Source organism: Schistocerca serialis, chromosome 6 (genome assembly GCF_023864345.2).
Source record: "Schistocerca serialis cubense isolate TAMUIC-IGC-003099 chromosome 6, iqSchSeri2.2, whole genome shotgun sequence".
Classification (NCBI taxonomy): Eukaryota; Metazoa; Arthropoda; class Insecta; order Orthoptera; family Acrididae; genus Schistocerca; species Schistocerca serialis.
The window spans coordinates 305678861-305697176 of record NC_064643.1 but is presented as its reverse complement, the minus strand read 5'-3'; the positions used below and the strand labels follow the sequence as shown (position 1 = coordinate 305697176).

At 36.5% G+C, this 18316-nt stretch overlaps 1 protein-coding gene across 6 annotated transcripts in view; it reads right to left on the bottom strand.

Annotated features, from left to right (window-relative positions):
• LOC126483814 (eukaryotic translation initiation factor 4E-binding protein Mextli) overlaps window positions 1-18316 on the bottom strand; it is a 139957-nt gene that overhangs the window by 76547 nt on the left and 45094 nt on the right. For 4 of the 6 annotated variants that reach the window (XM_050107005.1, XM_050107001.1, XM_050107002.1 and 1 more), the window contains exons 4-6: window positions 8958-9124; window positions 8666-8879; window positions 3705-3776 (exon numbers count right to left, since the gene is read on the bottom strand). In XM_050107005.1, the coding sequence (XP_049962962.1) occupies window positions 3705-3776; window positions 8666-8879; window positions 8958-9124 (453 nt within the window). The remainder of the gene's footprint in view (window positions 1-3704; window positions 3777-8665; window positions 8880-8957; window positions 9125-18316) is intronic. The other 2 variants (XM_050107004.1, XM_050107006.1) reach the window with 2 other exon arrangements.

Here is an 18316-nt window from a genome sequence, read left to right as displayed (position 1 = left end):
TTCTTGAAGATGGGGACAATGTCTCCTATTCTCCAGTGGTCAGGTATTTTACTATTTCTCCATACGCTTGATAGTACTCTATACAGCCACTGCATTCCCACTGGACCTGCTGCTCTTATCATGTCCACTGATACTTCATCAGGTCCTGGGGCTTTCCCCCCCATTCATCTTCTTCACAGCTTTTTCCATTTCTTCCCGTGTAATTTGTCCTAATTCTGCTTCCCAACTTCTCTCAATTTCTTCATTATTTGTTGTTTCCTCGTGTACCTGCTCCTCAGCGTTTAACAGCTTCTTAAAATGTTCTTTCCAGAGATCTTTTATATTCCCTGGATCTTCAATAATGGTACCGTCCTCTGTTTCCATCTTTTGAGCCTCTGTATGAGGTAACTCTTTGATGCCAGTTTATTCAGTAGCCAGTTTGTGTTTTGAAGTATAACACTGTCCATGGCAAATAACATCTAAAGAAACTACAATTTTGTTTACTGGGAAAGACAGGAGCCACAGCTTGTTTGTGTGTATAAAACAGAAAACTACCTACAAGTAAGCAAGCGAAACAGGACAAATAAATTTTTCAGAAAAAATTTCTCCGGAATGCACTTAACCTAAAACTACAGTTTATGTTCCATTCATTGCGTAGTCCACTTTCATCCTATCTGCTGTTGCATGTTCAAATTTAACTGACAATTTTGGCTTTGTTTGGCTTGGAAAAACAAAGTTATTTTAACAACTTTTTAGCAGATAATACTTGGATATCACCAGACCTCTTTCAATGCTTTGGCTGCCACGTCCAAGCCCAACTCAGGTCATGTCTGATGATATCTCAGGCTGCAATTTTCACAACATGTGAGTTACCTATTGCTTGAAAAGTGGACGAGTACCATGGGAACAGAATGTATGGATGTCTTGTTATCTGTCCCTTGACATGTGCTGCCTTCCGTTGTTATTCTCTATAATTACTTCAAAAGAAAGAGCTGCTGTTGTGACTGCAGACAGTGTGTGTTGCGCTGTTGTGAGATTAGAGTGTGTATTTGTTAGATTCTGAAGGTGGTTGTAATTCTGCTACAAATATGTCTCATTTGCTGAGTAAACAAGAGATTCTGGAAGCTCCAGAAGGAGAACCTGATTATGGGTCAGCGGGAGAAATATCTTTCTGCAAACACATTGAAGAAGTTCTTGTTATGGGGCAGCTACAACTATACAAGTCCATTTTGAAAACTGAAGAAATGCAGGACAGTTGCTTATAATCCACAAACTTTTAGTTTGTACACAATACAATTACAATTTAGTTATGTTTATTTGTTTTTATCTTTTCTTTTTTTTATAGAGGAATCTGATGACAAAGCAGCATCCAACATGGGTTTCCAAGATTTGATCGGAGAAGACGAAACAATATATTGGCAAAGCAAGCACGAAAGAAAGAAGCTGGTATTGCCTTGATTGTAACATACTTTTCTGTTTGCCAGAATACTTCAGACTTTTCTATACAGAAGCCAATGACACACAAAAAACTTGTTTTCCAGCTGCTTTAATGAAACATTCAGTTCCAAAGGGTGTATACATTATTTTGGGACACCCTGGATCGCTCACCTCTAACAGATGCTGTACTTGCAAGAGCATCTAAGTGCCAAAAGTGGACACTAAACTCTGGGCCTCTGTTGCGCACTGATGGGCATACTATCACATTTTTGACAACCATTTGTTGCCTTATTTACAGGATAAAGTCAACTTTGCTGAATTTCCATAACAGAATAAGTTACAGTTCGTATCTTGCTGTTTTATTTTCTCATCAATGAGAACTTTTGCCTCTATACAGTGCAACTGTATCTTATCACTTTAGCTTGTCAACAACCCTGTAATATCAGGCAAATTTCATAATCTTGAACTGACACAAATATTAACTCTTTTGCAGCTGTGGGTGTATATTGGATAGGTATAGACACTCCACTTATGTTTTCCTATAATGCTGTGGATGCCCGAGTGCTTCCTTAGCTGCCAACCTCTCACTGCTGCTGTCGAGTTACTTCATTCGCTGAAAACCCCATATCAATATCTTGAATCATTTATGAGATATGACAAGTTATGACCACATAATTCGTGATGCGCAAGGATGTGAATGGGTGCATCACACACTAGCATCCTTCAGATATAAAGCCCAATAACCCAAGAATAAAATGAGATCCTTAAACTCTCAGTTTTACATAAAATTTTGTACACAATGTGTTTTTGCCTCTCCAAAATCTTTAAAATTTTGCACAATGTTATACTTAATTGAATGCTGGACAACAAGTATTATAGGTTACAAACAGAAATTCAGTTCCTTATCAAGTGAAGATGTCCTGTTAGATGTGCAAAAACTGAATTTTTTTCACCTAACAGTTTGTAGATCAGCCAGAACACCTTCTCTCAGCACCAGCTCCAGCATTTGGTGAGCAGTACAGCCATAAGAAAAGCAGCCTCAGCACAGACTGTAAAGAGCTTGTCTATGGCAGTGAGAGGGTTAATTACCTACTATGACAGGCTGAGCTACTCAAAGAGTGTGAATATCAAGGACACACTGACAATTTTTCGAAGAATCTGACTTAAACATTTGCACTAAATTAAATCTTGCAATATATCATTTAACATCTTTCAGAGCATTATTATTATTATTATTATTATTATTATTATTATTATAACAATTTTAAATCACAGAAAGACATTGCTCTGTTAGGAAGCATTTAGCTTAATGTTAAAAGCAATTTACACTATAGTCTAACTGCTTCCAAGCACGAATGTTAAAATGCAATGTGTGTGTGTGTGTGTGTGTGTGTGTGTGTGTGTGTGTGTGTGTAGCCTTTTCATATATGGTACGGTGAATATATTTTTCCTTTGCTGAAGGTCTAGTTTTTATCCCTTCTTTATTTTAATCATAACAACTGTATTCCAATTTACAAATGCAACCCCTCTACTTAATAATTTAAAAAGATAATGATGAAGTGAGATTATATTTGCAGGATATGTTACAACTAAATGCTATATTTGTTCTTAGTTGGACAGCTTGCTAATTTCACTGATGGTATGTTGAAGTGGACTTATTTATTTATACTAGTGCGAGCATAATTTGGAAACAATCTCAGAGTCAGTTGCCAAACAATGTTGCACACTCATTTTTCTTGGCAGGTCTTAGAGGCCATGAGGCATCTAGAAAACACAGACACTTGTTTAGCAAATATGGGACATGCATAAAATTCAGTCTATACTTCACTGAAAGAGCACATGCTGGCATGGTAGCTTGATAGGATAACCGCTAAACAGAAGTCTTAATATGGAAACCCTGCAAATGTTACACACCTACCCTGAAATGGAACATTAGATCACAGTGACAATGTAACGACTACTAGACTTTAAAATTAACTGTCACACAACATCTATACTATTTCCATTTGTTATGCGATAAGGAGAATTTTTATAAAAATTTATGCATTTCAGAAACATACAAACAACACATTATTCATATATTTCTGCTCTTCATAGTTGGATGTATCTGTAGTAAATCATGGCAATGTAGTTACAGGCAATACAATACAAGCAAAGAGCACAGTACTGTTAGTTGAAAATGAGTTCACCAGCAACACACTTGTTAAATAATTATCAAGTGAATTTCCATGCTACATGAAGACAGTTAAGTGCTGCAAACTTTAAACTCAAAAGCGAGTATGTTTTACCTCGCTGAAATGATATGATCGTTTCACTCAGCTCTTCTATCATGTGGACTCTGCGCCCTTTGATGCCCATCACTACACACAACCATGAAAACACATTTACACTTCATATGAAAACATAGCGAGTTTCTTATTAAAAAAATCATTATATGAATTATGATCTTGAATTTTCAATTATGTGACTTCATTAAGAAAGTAATCATCACTAAAAAAAAAAGAAAAGAAAAAAAAAAAGAAAAACAGGTCAACGTAAAGGAGAAACAAATCTTATTGCTGAACGCACCCAACACATGTTACACATACTGTCAAACATATAAAATATTAAAAAGTATATAATGTGGTAGTTTACTAGCAAAAACTTAATACTAAAAAAAAAATCCAGTAAATTACCCTTTGTATGATAAGGAGACAGTTTACAGACAAGCACACTTATCACTAAGCTTCCCAAACAGTCATATTTTGAAAAATAGTGGAAATTCAAACTGCCAGAGCAGGAAACTTCACAAAAGTATAAAATCTTTTTTTATCATGTGTATGCTGTCTTTAAACTTCAAAAATGTTTTCAATTTATTAATTTCTTATTCTTTGTCTTCAACAAAATATTAAAATACTACAGCAATCTATTTAATCAATAATTAGGCTATATTAAAAATAAATTATAGTCCAATCAAAATTACTTAGTAGCTGACCCAAACACTACTGGATCATTCCATCCAAGATGCAATTCAGCATCTCATACACAGATATTAAAACCACAGAAATCAGCTTTGCACATTGCATGAAGCCGAATTTTTGAAGGCTGCAATTAATCATTGCAACTGTGTCACCAAAGTAATAGATATAACAATCATCCATAGTATAGCGCGCTAGCACAGTGCTATACCCTACGTGTGGAAGGCGTAACTTGTTAAGTGCAGCATTAAAAAAAAAAAAAAACTATTCAACATACTGATTATTATTTTTATTCAAATAATTTATTTAAATGTATTTGATTTCCAATATTTTGCTGCATAATTTTGAAAATCTTATTGACTTTTTACTTGCTCTTATTTAATTTCCTTGTGTTGCCTGTAATCTGCAAACAGAACCAGGACTGCTTGTCTACTGGTAATGTGGCACCTCTAATAGCCAGTGTGAGCATAGTTTCAGGCAACCAATGATAGCGAGAAATCAATTTGCTTTTAGAGCAGAAACAAATTCTTCCACCTTGCCATGAACAAAGCGATCTTGATTTTAGTTCTACAGCAAATTGTTGATTGTTGTTTCTCAGATATTAGTGCATTGCACATCACAAAGTCGTGATTATGTTAGGAAATGAGTTTATGAGGAACATCACTAATTCAATATTTATTGGGCAATAATATTGTGTCCATACATTGTCAAAAATGTGTGGCCTAGAACAGCACAGTACTACTCGACCTTCACAGCAAATCTATCGGTGCTAGATGAGGTGGGCTTTGTCTGTATTGCAACTGAGTTCCTAGCCTTGCAAAACCTGCAGGAATTATGCTGACAAGACGAAAGAAGTTTGAAAAGAACCCTGTAAAAATTTCTGTGGGCCACGGGGCTCATTTGCTACAGCATAGATTTGTAAACCACAATAAAGACAAATTAACAAATTAAACAAGTGTGTAATTTACCATGCATTTGAACTGTTTTCTATGTACTTCTCTACTGTAACAACTGTTGCAAATGAAAGAACACAATTACTAATGGAAATCTTACATGATCTTATGTCCACAGTGTGACAATCGTTAAAAGATTTTAAAAAGTCTGCTTGTTGGACAGCTGACTTTATCTTATTTGCCAATACTGCAAACTGCTGTAAGTAAAATAAACATTTCTGCTTGCTGTCATGACACCATGATCTTCAGTTTCCTCTACTATTGAGAATAACTGAATATTTGCAGTTTCCTTTACAGTCAGTAACTTCATTTCTCAAAGTACCACAAGATTCTTTGCTATACTTCCTACATCACACACAATCTTGTGTCATTCACTTTTTGCGGTTCTGTGAGGAAATTCATTCCAAGCAATTTGAATCTCTCTCCATCTCGGCAGGCAATTCCGTTTATTGAACAATAGTAACCTTACATTATACTATGTATTGCCCAATGTATGATTTTTAAAGCTCCGCAGTCTTCTTCAATATATTGCGCAATATGTCAAGTCCATTCTCAGACAGACAGTATTACTGCACAATACTCTGCACTATGCAATAACTATTGAGCATCAGAGGGTGCCTTAAATTCAGGGCTACAAAATGCCTCATTTGCCACTGTTCACTCATTGATCACTTATTACCAACTATCAACAGAGCATCTTCTTTATCTGTCCATTATACCTTGCAGCAGCTGCTTCCAACATTGCTCTGCACTAGTCATTAACACCATTTGTTACGTGACCCATCATGTATGTGGGTCACCTATAACTGAGCAGTAGCCTACAACAACTGTGGCAACACTGTAGCAGAAAGTGACACACTTCAACTACCAAGTAATTTCAATTGGACTATAAGTAATTTTGGAAAATTTTATGTACTTGTGTATGAAGCAGTTTGTGAAAAATGTATTTCAGAGGTTGTGACAGTACACAATCAGCTTGAATTAAATTCACACAGTCGAGCAACAGAGGACATGAAATTTCCGGTACCCTCATTATCTATAAATGAGGAAGTGTGTGTACAAATAATTTTATTATAATTTCAACAATAATTAAATGGACAAAAACTCATTTATATGTAGATGATATCTTATATATGTTCAAATATTTGAATTATTGTTTGTTTTAAGGTGCTCTTTGCTTGGTGTGCAGCAGATGAGAGTTTTGACTGCACAAATGCCTACCAGGTGCTGCATGGAGCTACCAACACAGCACAGAGCACCAAGGAGGACCTGAGAGTGTTATATCTGTACAAAATTTTAGAGAAAAAACAGTAACAACAAAAAATTATTTTGAAATTGTCAATTTAGTATGAGCCTTGCTATTGCTCAATTCAGATGCCTAACTTTATCCGTGTGCAATAAAACTTCATTAATTTCACAATTTTCTACATGCCTGGAGCAGCAAATGTAGGAAGAAATCGTCTTGTAAAATAATAAACAGCAAGTCAGCTGCAAAATGGAAGCTTTATTAAAATCCTTTTACTATGGTTTCAACATTTCATTTCATAAACATCTTCTTCGGAAATATTGAAAACTGGGTTAAATGTTGTGGCAGACATATGTTAAAATACAGCTGAAAGATGTTAGTCAAATATAAAATTTCGCCTCCACAACAACTAAAACGTGCACAACATGACTTGTTATTTGGTATTTCCTCACCAACATACAGCTTGTGCACTGCACATTGTGCTCATTTTAATTATTATGAAGGTGAAACTTTATATCTAACACCTTCGGCTATATTTTAACGTACCTCTGCCACATGAACCCAGCCGTCAATATATCCATCTGAAGAAGACATTTTTACAAACGGCGAGACCTTGGTAAAAGGGTTTTAATAAACCTTTCATTTTGCAACTAATTGGCTGTTTATTATTTCTACAAAAAAGGGAGTAAATCACTACTGATTTAGATTTTAGTACTGACATACTGAAAAGTGAAACTGCAGTTCTCGGAGAAATACAAGGTGTAACCAAATCCCCTTGTACAGCCTTTGAGGACAGATTGTGTACACCAAAACAAGAAAAAAAAAAAGTCTAGTATACATTGATACACAGTTTCTAAAATGCATACCTTAAGTACTATGAGCACTTTTTCCATCTTTGATACCATGAAATATCTCATTTACTGAACAAGTGCTCATAGCTCTTAATGTACACATTTTACTCTCCATGTTTACCAGACAATTTTCTTTCTTTCTTTTTTTTTCATTTCAATCTCTAAGGAGAGAAGATCTTGCAATGGAATAGATGTATTTCATAGTATGGAAGATGAAAGAGCTCATAGCTCTTATGGTATGCATTGTTGTTGTTGTTGTTGTTGTTGTTGTTGTCGTCTTCAGTCCTGAGACTGGTTTGATGCAGCTCTCCATGCTACCCTATTCTGAGCAAGTTTTTTCATCTCCCAGTACTTACTGCAACCTACATCCTTCTGAATCTGCTTAGTGTATTCATCTCTTCGTCTCCATCTACGATCTTTACCCTCCACTCTGCCCTCCAAAGCTAAATTTGTGATCCCCTGATGCCTCAGAACATGTCCTACCAACCGGTCCCTTCTTCTTGTCAAGTTGTGCCACAAACTCCTCTTCTCCCCAATTCTATTCAATACCTCCTCATTAGTTATGTGATCTACCCACATTTACAAGAGTTTTTTCTTGTTTTGGTCTAAGGAACCTCTCCTCAAAGGCTGTTAAGGGAATTTAATTACTCCCTGTATAATAAAGAAAGGAGAAGTTTGAGTCCCATAAATGTTACAACTGTAGGTTTTGAAAATTCGGAAATGAGAAGACAGACATTTAAAAACAAAATTTCATCTTTCATGATGTATATATGCAGACTGAAGCAATAAATGAAAATTTGTACCCAGGCCACAATTTCAACCCAGGTCTCATGCTCACTAGGCAGAGGCACTAACCACTATGCCACCCTGGCACAGTAGTTTGATACATGTGCAAGGAATACCCTAGCACGCCTCCCTACTCAATCTAAATTCCCATTCACACCATAACTTCAATGTGCATATATACATCACAGATGTTCGAGTGGTTTGATGCCGCTCCCCAGCCTACTCTATCCTGTGCAAGCGGCTTCATTTCTGTGTAACTGCTGCAAGTTACATCCCTTTTAACCTGCTTACTGCATTCATGTCTAGGTCTAATGTATGCAAATGAAACTATTTCAAAATTCCTTTGCAGGTGACAACGCACAATAACAGTTAATGGATCTCAGAACTATTGGACTTTATTTGCTGCTTACAAATAATGTAGAAAGAGCAAATTAAACTAAAAACAAAAACCTTTACCTTTTCCTGAATCCGAGTTCCTTATAACTACTTCATCTTTGCAATAATTCTTTCCTGGTATTTTTGTTGGTTTAGCAAATTTCCCCGAGGCTTTTATAACTTCCCCTGGATTCAACAATGACGGTTGAGGTGTAGTTGGGGTAATGACTGCTTGGGCTAATGCTGTTGGAGAAAGAGAGAGTCCTGTTGCATCAGGTACTGGCAGCACTTCCTGCTAACATAAAACAAGATAAAGCATATACTCAGGAGTCAACATCACTCATTGATATATTAATGTTCCACCACTACTTACTTCAACAGCACTCAGTTTAGGACGATAATAATTATTCAGATCGTCACTGGACACCCAGTTTCTTGCTCTTAATTCTATTATTTCTAACAGGTGAATTCTAGACACATAGTCAACTTTCTCATCTTTACAGCCGTTCCTGAAAGCTACAAAACATCTATCCAACTGATCTGGAAAAAGAAACAAAAAAGAAAATTGTCACTGTTGACATCAACAAGTGAACTGAGAGGTGAAAGATATACTGAAATATTTTCATCACAATTAGATAGGTAGTCATCTAAAAAACATATTCAGGTAATTCACTCACTGTGAAAAATCATATCTGCGCCAAAAATGGCGACTGTTTCCATTACAGATTTACATAACCATTCACTGCTTTGTACTCACCTCTGTTATTAATCCACTTACAGCCTTCAGTGATTTCTGAGACATTGCTCTGTTTTTTTATCATATTTAGTGGTGTAACATTTGCACCTCAAAGAAAACACTTTACCTTTACAGGATATGTATTTCTATTTACATAGTTTGAAGCAGCAGCATCCCACTCTCTTCCTATAGCGACACTTACTTAACTTGGCTGTCTGCTGCCTACAACACATCAATATACCCAGACAGCTAACCCAGTTCAGTTCATGGCACCGAATTTCAGTTGAACACTGCCTATCTAGTGACTTCCAGGGGCAGCAAGAACTTGCTTTACAATGTTTAAAAAAATTACTGAGCAAATTTAAAAATGTAAAATGCTGACATCTTGGGTTGTCCGGTGTTCTGGCGGATATCAGCATCATTCTTGCACGATATTTAGGTAACTTAGCTCGTAGCCTTTATCAAGTGCGACCTGAGACTGCTCCTCGAGTGGACCTGGTCCAGTATTTATGTCTGTGGCCTTCTCCCTCCACCAGCAGTTGCAGGCGTTCTCACTGCGGTCCGCGCCCGCTTGCTGTGACCTGCTGGAGAACTGTCATTCTGTTTTCTGTCAGCTGAGGCTCTCTGCATTCCCTCTGCGGTCCGTGCCGCTCTATTTGCAATCCAAGGTTAGAAATTTAGTCCAGTGAGTTTCCAGTTACCTTCATGCCATCAATCTTCACACCAAGTCAGCTTTCCAAATTCAAACCCAAACCTTTAGTATTAATTATTTTTGGCGTGCTGAAGACTTAGTTTTTATCTCGTAGGAACTATCCGCATACTCACAGATACGGACAATTAACAGAGTTTTGTGCTGAAGCTGCCAAGTAATCACGACTTATTTAGTTAATTAATCGAAAAAAAGGCCTTTCACACAAATATGTCTATCACAATATTGTATCACTTTTGCAACCTCATTATGTAGACTTAGAAAATCTACCTGAGGAAAGCAATGTAGATGTCTTTGACAGTTTTAACATCAAAAAATTTGACACTGAAACTGGAATTACTTGCAGGTCAATCAGTTACATCTGCACATGTGTAGGGCACTTTCATCTGAAACTGCAAACTGTCTTGAAAACAGCTTGAGGAGAGATGTGTAAGACTGGCAGTGTCTTCAAAACCTTTATAAGGCTATCCTTTTAATTCTTGCGAGGCCACAATGAATTCTTCACACATCGCGCTTTCTGTAATGCTAGTGAGCTTAGGAAACTGGCCTGTCTTTGTCAGAATGTGTCCATTCTGCAACGCAACTTTCTTTTTAAATGCATACCCACCAAATCGGATGGAAGTTATCTTGCAATGTTTTACTGTCGGCAGTGTGCAGTTAAGTCAACTTAAAACATGAAGCCTGCAATCTGCTCCAGATGTTCTAATTTATGTTCCTGTACTTCTTTTTCCTTCATAAATTTGACAATAGTGAGTATTAAATTGAAAATTTGTTCCAAGCATATGCATAGACTTCACTAACTTATTTTGCAGTAATATACGAAGTTCCATACTCTTTGTTCAGTTCCTCTGAAAAGTGTTGCAACTGACAATGGAATAATGAGGTAGACTTTAGGGATTTTTTTATTTATACCACCAATTTTTTCAAGTGCTCCGTGTCTGCAAATTTAGTACTAAGTACTTACTGGTGTATAGAACAATGAATCCCATCTGATGATCTTTGTAACTTTTTGCTCTTCCATTGTCATCTAAATGTTTAAATTCTCTCTGCATGGTACTGTAACATCATTTCGTAGCAAATAAGCAGTACCTGTCGTTTATGCAAATTGATAATTCTCATCCCTTTCTTCTGTCAGTCCCATTTATTTTAAAGGATTGTGACAATAGATCGCTAGACAACCTCTTTTTGCACGAACAGCCACTGGATATGTGAACGTCCTTCATACCATGAACAAATAGCAAAAGTTAAGCAGCACTGACACCACAGTTCCGCCAAACTCAGAGTTGCACTGACCGGAAAATGCCATACCACAATGCTAAATGAAATGTTGTGTTGCTCCGTGTACTTCAGAGAAGAACCAAGCAAACCTGAGTGACAGGCCAGGCACAGCCTCGGCATGCTCGCAGCCTGAACACTGCACGCATGAATTTTGAAACACCATGGCCAGCCCTGATCTAGCACTTACAAGCATGGTTCCACAATGTTCAAGCTGGAGAACATCAAGTGGCTTGACACCTCAGAGGTTAAGTGTAACCCAAAGTTTTGAAGGCTGATTTTATTTTCAGAGTTCGGCCTTTGGGAATAATTTTCAGGAAAGAAGACAACTCAATGGTGCAGGAGTAGGAATTGAGAAACTTAGAAAATGAAGCTTAGAAATAATGGTTAGGGTCATTCCATGTCAAGTCACCCAGGCCTTGACACCAACCATGTCAGATTTTGATGAAACTTGGTACAATTACTTCTTTTATCATCCTGAAAGCACTTGTAAAATTTTTTTGCTCTATCTCTTATACTTTTTTTTATAAATTTTTAAAGTTTTTAGATTTGGCGTCGTTTCAGCAGTCGGAAATCGTAACGTAAACATGTCCTCACAACTAAAAAAAATTTGTATATTAAAGAATACTCAAGATATCAGTATGAAATTTTGGAATAAGTTTGTGTATTATATCTAAATGTTAAAAAAAATTACCATAAAGATATATTAAAACCTTCCAAATGAATAAAAATTTACTAGTTTTTTTTTAGCTAACGGATGTTTAGTTTTACAAAAACTGCAATATCTAGAGTCTCAGACCTGATAGAAAGCTCAAATTTGTTTTAAAATACTCTTAATTGTATAGGCTATTAGATAAAAGAAAAATTATGTTGGCTTTTTAACCTGTTTAATAGTTATCTAATTTTTAAAATAATATTAATTATATTTTAAAAATAAAAAGTACCAAGTGACTTAGACACCGGAAATAAGTTTTTGTCTTCTTCGAGTAACAATGTACGCTTGGATTTTGTTTTGTTACTCCTGTGTTTTGAAGTAAAAAATTATTACAGTGTTAAATAGTGCTTGGATAGTATTTTATTAAGTTTATTCGAACTTTCAGTAAGTACTGTTACTTAGTTTACAGAGATTTTTTTCCAATATCCTATAAAAGTAACCAGAACAGTAATCAGACCAAAAGTGAAATCAGTATGTCAGATATTCAAACCTGTAGCGTAGGGTTATTTAAAAAATCCGACTGTTTCCAAACAACCTACACACCTTCAAAGCAGTTACAGCCGGTATCTGAATTGAGCGAGGAAGAAAAAGATTTGATCCACTTACAATCTGGAATTAATCTGTGTGAATTTAAGAATATATGAACATACCACAGCTACTACTTTTTAAACGTTTTTGAAAATATCAAACAACATGTGTAGTCCCACTAAAAAAAACAAAAAAGTCCATCAAAAAATCATTGAGAAGTGTAGGCTTGGATCTTTCTAAACAATTACTGACAAAAAATATTAGCATAAAACCTGGACAAAAGTTTTGCTCAACATGCCGTAACTTTTGTGAGGAAAAATAAAGAGTTGAAGTCAATGAAAGTGAAACAGATGATGAAGTCATGGTTGAATTAGAATCACAGGAATCCAGAAATGAATCCCTCGTACAAACAAACATTGCTCTTGATAATTTAGGTTTAACACCGATAGAGCTTCATGGCTTATCAGAACAAAGTAAAGGGTCTTATTTTAAAAGGAAGGTTAGCAGTACTGAAAAGACTGCAAAAAAGGCGGTTTCAAAAGCATTAAAATATGATGCACCAAGTTCTGATGATGACGAAGAAGATACAATTGTGGTTGAGAAAGCAAAGGATTTTGATGTAATGATTTCTCTTATGAAAGAGAAGATTTCATCTGTTGGGAGGTCTAGAAAAATCCAGATTCTGACCTTGGCTCCAGATTCTTGGAGTCAAAATAAAGTGATGAAAGAATTTTATGTAAGTGAGTACATGGTGCGACAAGCTAGAAAGCTAAAATCCGAAAAGGGTATTTTGGAAACTCCTGGTCCAAAAAAAGGTAAAACTCTTTCTGAAAATACAGTAAGACTTGTAACAGATTTTTATGAAAAGGATGAAAGTTCCAGAGTGCTACCTGGAACAAACGACAAAGTAAGTGTTCAAAAAAATGTGTACATGCAAAAAAGACTCATTTTGTGTAACTAGAGAGAACTCTATTATTCTTTCTAATGGGAGAATCCCGAGGTAGAAGAAGGATTTTCAAAATTTTGTTTCTTGAGACCTAAATGGTGTATCCTTGCTGGTGCTGCAGGCGCACACACTGTGTATACAGTATCCACCAGAATATTAAACTATTACTGGATGCTGTGAAAATTGAAGAATCTTATAAAGACCTAATTAAGATGCTTGTGTGCAGCACAGAAAACCAAAACTGCATGCTACGTCATTGCGACAGCTGTACTGCAAATACTGCACTAACTGAGTACTTATCTGAAAAACTAAGTGAAGATTATTATTTAGAAGAAGAAATTGTAATCTTTCAGTGGGTTAACACAGACAGGGCAGAAATGATCAAACAGTCATATCAGTGTTGAAGACTACATTTCTTTATTGGTTAGGTCATTGGAAAAGCTCACCCCGCACTCGTTTATAGCAAAATCCCAATCAGCAGCCTTTAAAAGATTGAAAGAAGACCCACCACCCAAAACAGCAATTATTGTGATGGGTTTCAGTGAAATTATTCCTTCGTTATACAAAATGAGATCCAAAGTTACCACTGGAATAGAGGTGGTTGTACTCTACACCCAGTTGGAGTTTTTCTAAGAAATGAGGAAAACAATGTTTTTGTTTCCAACCAATGTTTTATTAGTGATGACCAAGAACGTGATACTGGTTTTGTTAACTCTGTACAAAGAGAAATTACAAAGTGGCTGTCATCACATCATACTGACATTGACTCAGTTCACTACTTTACAGATGGTTGTGCTGGGCAGCACAAAAATAGAAACAGTTTTAAAAATTTGACTGAACACTTGAGAGACTTTAATTTGAAGGCCCAACACTCTTTTTTTGCACCAAGTCATGGAAAGTCAATTTGTGATGGCCTAGGAGGAACTATTAAAAGAATTTTAAGGAAAGCTAGTCTACAGCTTTCAGACAAAGAACAAATAATGACAGTAATCCATGTGTGTTCATTTTCACTTTATTTACAAAAAAGAAGCTGATTTGCTACGGTTAAAACTAGAAAACCGTTTTTCAGCAACCCGAACCATTCCTGGAGCAACAAGTTTTCATAACTTCAAACCACTTCCAACAAACAACCTTGAAATTAGAAGGACTACAGATAGTGTAAAACCCTCCTTACTCTTTTCTTTCCATTCATCTTCTGATTGGGTTCGTGTTGAACCATCCATAAATAGCTATGTGGCTGTAAATTATGATTGTAACTGGTACTTTGGACTGGTAAAAACAATATTCAATGATGAAGAAGATGCAGAAATTCTATTTCTACATCCTTCAGGACCAGCTGCATCATTTTATTGGCCTGAAAGAGAAGATTCTTGCATAGTGCCTTTGGAGCACATAGTCTGTGTAGTAGACACAACTCAATCAAGCGGCACTGGAAGAATGTATTACTTCAATAAAGACTGTATCAAAAGAACTGAAAGCTCTTGGATGAAGTGGAAAAACAAGTTGAATCAGCATTAATGTTTATTAAAAAGACAAAATTACTCAAAAAATTCAATGTTTCAAGCAATCAGTTGTGTTATACATATGTGTCGTAAGTATACTATCTTTGTACATAATTCTAATGTAATCTACTATAATTAATAAACATGTTAAAAAGCCATCATTATTTTTGTTTTATCAAGTAGCCTATATGTTTAAGAGTAAATTAAAACAAATTTGAGCATTCTATCAGGTCTGAGACTCTAGATATTGCAATTCTTATATAACAAAACATCCGTTAAAAAAAGAAAAGAAAAAATGCATATATATATTTTTTTCATAGAAAATATTAATATATTTTAATAGTATCATTTTTATCTTCAAATATGTATAATAAATAAACTTGCTGCAAAAATTCATGATGTTATCTAGAAGAGTTTTTAAGATAAGCAATTTTAAAGTTTTGAATACAAATTAAATTTACCATTTCGGAAGGTTTGGAAAACAGAAAACATAAAAACTTAAAAAATTTATAAAAAAAACTATAAGAGATACAGCAAAAAAATTTTGCAGGTGTTGTCAGGATGGTATTAGAACCATTTGAGCCAAATTTCATGAAAATCTAAGGAGGTGGGTGTAAAATTTATTTTTTATTGGGTGATTTGATGTGGAATGACCCGGTAGAAAAATATAAAATATCAGAAATTAAAGTCAACTAAATTACAAATAATATAAACAAGACCACGGTATAAGCTACTATGTCTATAGACATCATTTACACAGAACTGAATGGCATGTGCAACACTGAAGGAACACTTCTGATCTGTTGCCCTCATGAATAGAAAGTACTGTGTGGCATGTGACTGTGGTGTCACCAGCAGCTGTGGTAGCTGTCAAAATGGCAGGCAAAGGTGAGATAGGAAAGACAAGATCTTTGATTCAACTGAATTAGACGTATGCATCATATTAAATAATTTAAGGTGTGTGCGTATGGTGCTTTTCACACACTACTGAGGGTACCTTTTGTGCAAAACCCCTACAGCCAATCAACACTAGTGATCTTGTTAATAGGGGATGCCATCACCTAATGCCCTAATAATGAATAGAGATTTCCAAGTGTAGACGATCAACCTCCAATCCAATACTGACTAACAAAATGTCACAATCTGCAATGTATGTAGCTTGGGGCACAGAAGCCATGTTTGGCATGCACACATCTTTAATGTCGCAAACAAAGACAGATTGCACTAAAAAGCAAGGATACTCATCGTGGTGTTGACAGTTCCTACGAGCAACTACAGAATGCACATGGATCTGCAGATGTACCATCCATTACATTTAAAAAGGCCAGTAAACTGTAATTCAGTTGGGCAGTGCCTCATATGATTCCCAAAGCCTGTAAATTATAGCCAACTTTGGCATCATGAATTTCGAAGTAACAGAAATAACACAAGCATCTGCAAACTTAAATTTATTTCAATTGCTGCCACACTTGTCATTTACATCACTGCATCCAGCATATGTATCATCCGGACAAGAATGATGAGCATTAGATCCAGTGGATTATTAACAGGTTTGTTGGTAGTATTTTGGAGCACACAGCCTTAGGCTATTAACACCTACAATTGTATTTGGACAAGTGAAGTTAAAAAACCAATAAAAATTTTCCTTATTCATTCATTAAACCATCACTAGTATACACAGGATAAAACATTTTTCAATTATACACCCAATAATGAGAGAGATGCCTTAAAATTGCAGCTGGATGATCACCAACAAAAAAGGGAAAGAACCAGCCTCTGACAAATATTAAATCCTGTGGTTGGTTGGTTACACAAAGGTACAAACTCACTAACTCTTGCACACAATATCAATCTTTAAAGATTCTATATTAGTCAAGAGACTGAGTATTAAAAAATGAAGCATTAAAATTTAACTAGTTAAAACTTTTTTGCAACTGTTCATGGCGTGCTGACAACTGTTACAAAAATGAGAAAGAGCTAGCCAGTTAAAATCTTTGTCCTTATATTTTAGGGACTAGTCCTGTTACCTCACAAAATTTTAAAATCCTTGTACGAAACATGACAGATTGCTACTCACCACAGCCAGCGGTGTCTTATCTGGGCAGTAGGGATTGGCCACAGTGAGCAGCAATCTTGGCTGGGATGTAAGAGCACAGAAGAGGTGGAGGCAGGAAGGGATAGTTGGGTAGGGATCCGTGTGGGGAAGATATTGTAGTGCTGCCTGTGGGGGTGTGCAGCATCCAGAGTTTGTATCTGAAGGGGTGAAGTGCAGAAGGAGGAGGGGGCATGTAGAGCAGAGAAGTGAGAAGGGAAGCAACTAGGCAGGTGCACAGGGGGCAGGAGGATAGAGTGTGAGGATGGATTGGGAGCAGGAAAGAGGATGGAGGCAGATGGGAACACCAACTAGCAAAGGTTGACACCAGGGGGAGGGGGTAACAGGAATAAAGGATATGTTGCATGGAGGGTTTCCACCTAGCAAGTCATAAAAGCTGGTAGTGATGGAAACAATCCATGGCACAGACTGTGAAACAGTCAAAGACAAACACACTGGTTTGTGTGGCGTACTTGGCAACTGGGTCATCAAGCTGTCTCTTGGTCACAGTTTGGCACTGGTCAATCATGTAGAAGACAGTTTATTAGTGGTCACATCGTGTAGAATGCCACGAGATAATTGCAGCTAAGAATGAAATAAGCAGTAGTGGAAAGATGTACGAGACAGGTCTTACACCTAGATCTATTACAGCAGTATGACCCTTGCGACAATTGAATAACAACAAACAAGGCCATTTGCACAGGTTAGATGAGCAGCAGAAAACCACTGCGGGAGGAGCAGGGAAGATATTTGTCATTTCACAGTGTGACAACAGGCAGTCAAAACTCAGATGGAGAATGTGATTCAGTTGCTCCAGTCTGGGTGGTACTGAGTCACTAGGGGGCATTCTCCCCCTGTGGCTAGTCAGTGTGAATGTTGGAGATTGTAGGTGACTGGGGAGGCACAAGGGTGAAAGATCTGTTTTTGACAAGGTGGAAAGGATAAATTCAGTCTTGCATAGGCCTCTGTGAGGCCCTCAGGATATCTGAGGAGGGACAGCTTGTCACTGCAGATGTGACAACCACATGTGGCTAGGCTGTATGAAAGGGACTTCATAGTGTGAAATGGGTGGCAATTTTCTAATGGTGATATTGTTTCTAGTTTTTAGATTTTATGTGAATGGATGTATTGAGAAAGTCACCTAAGAGGTAGAGGTCAACATCGAGGAACTGGCTTGTTGGGCTGAGGAGAACCACGTGTAACATATGAGGAAAAAGGTTCTGGAGGAA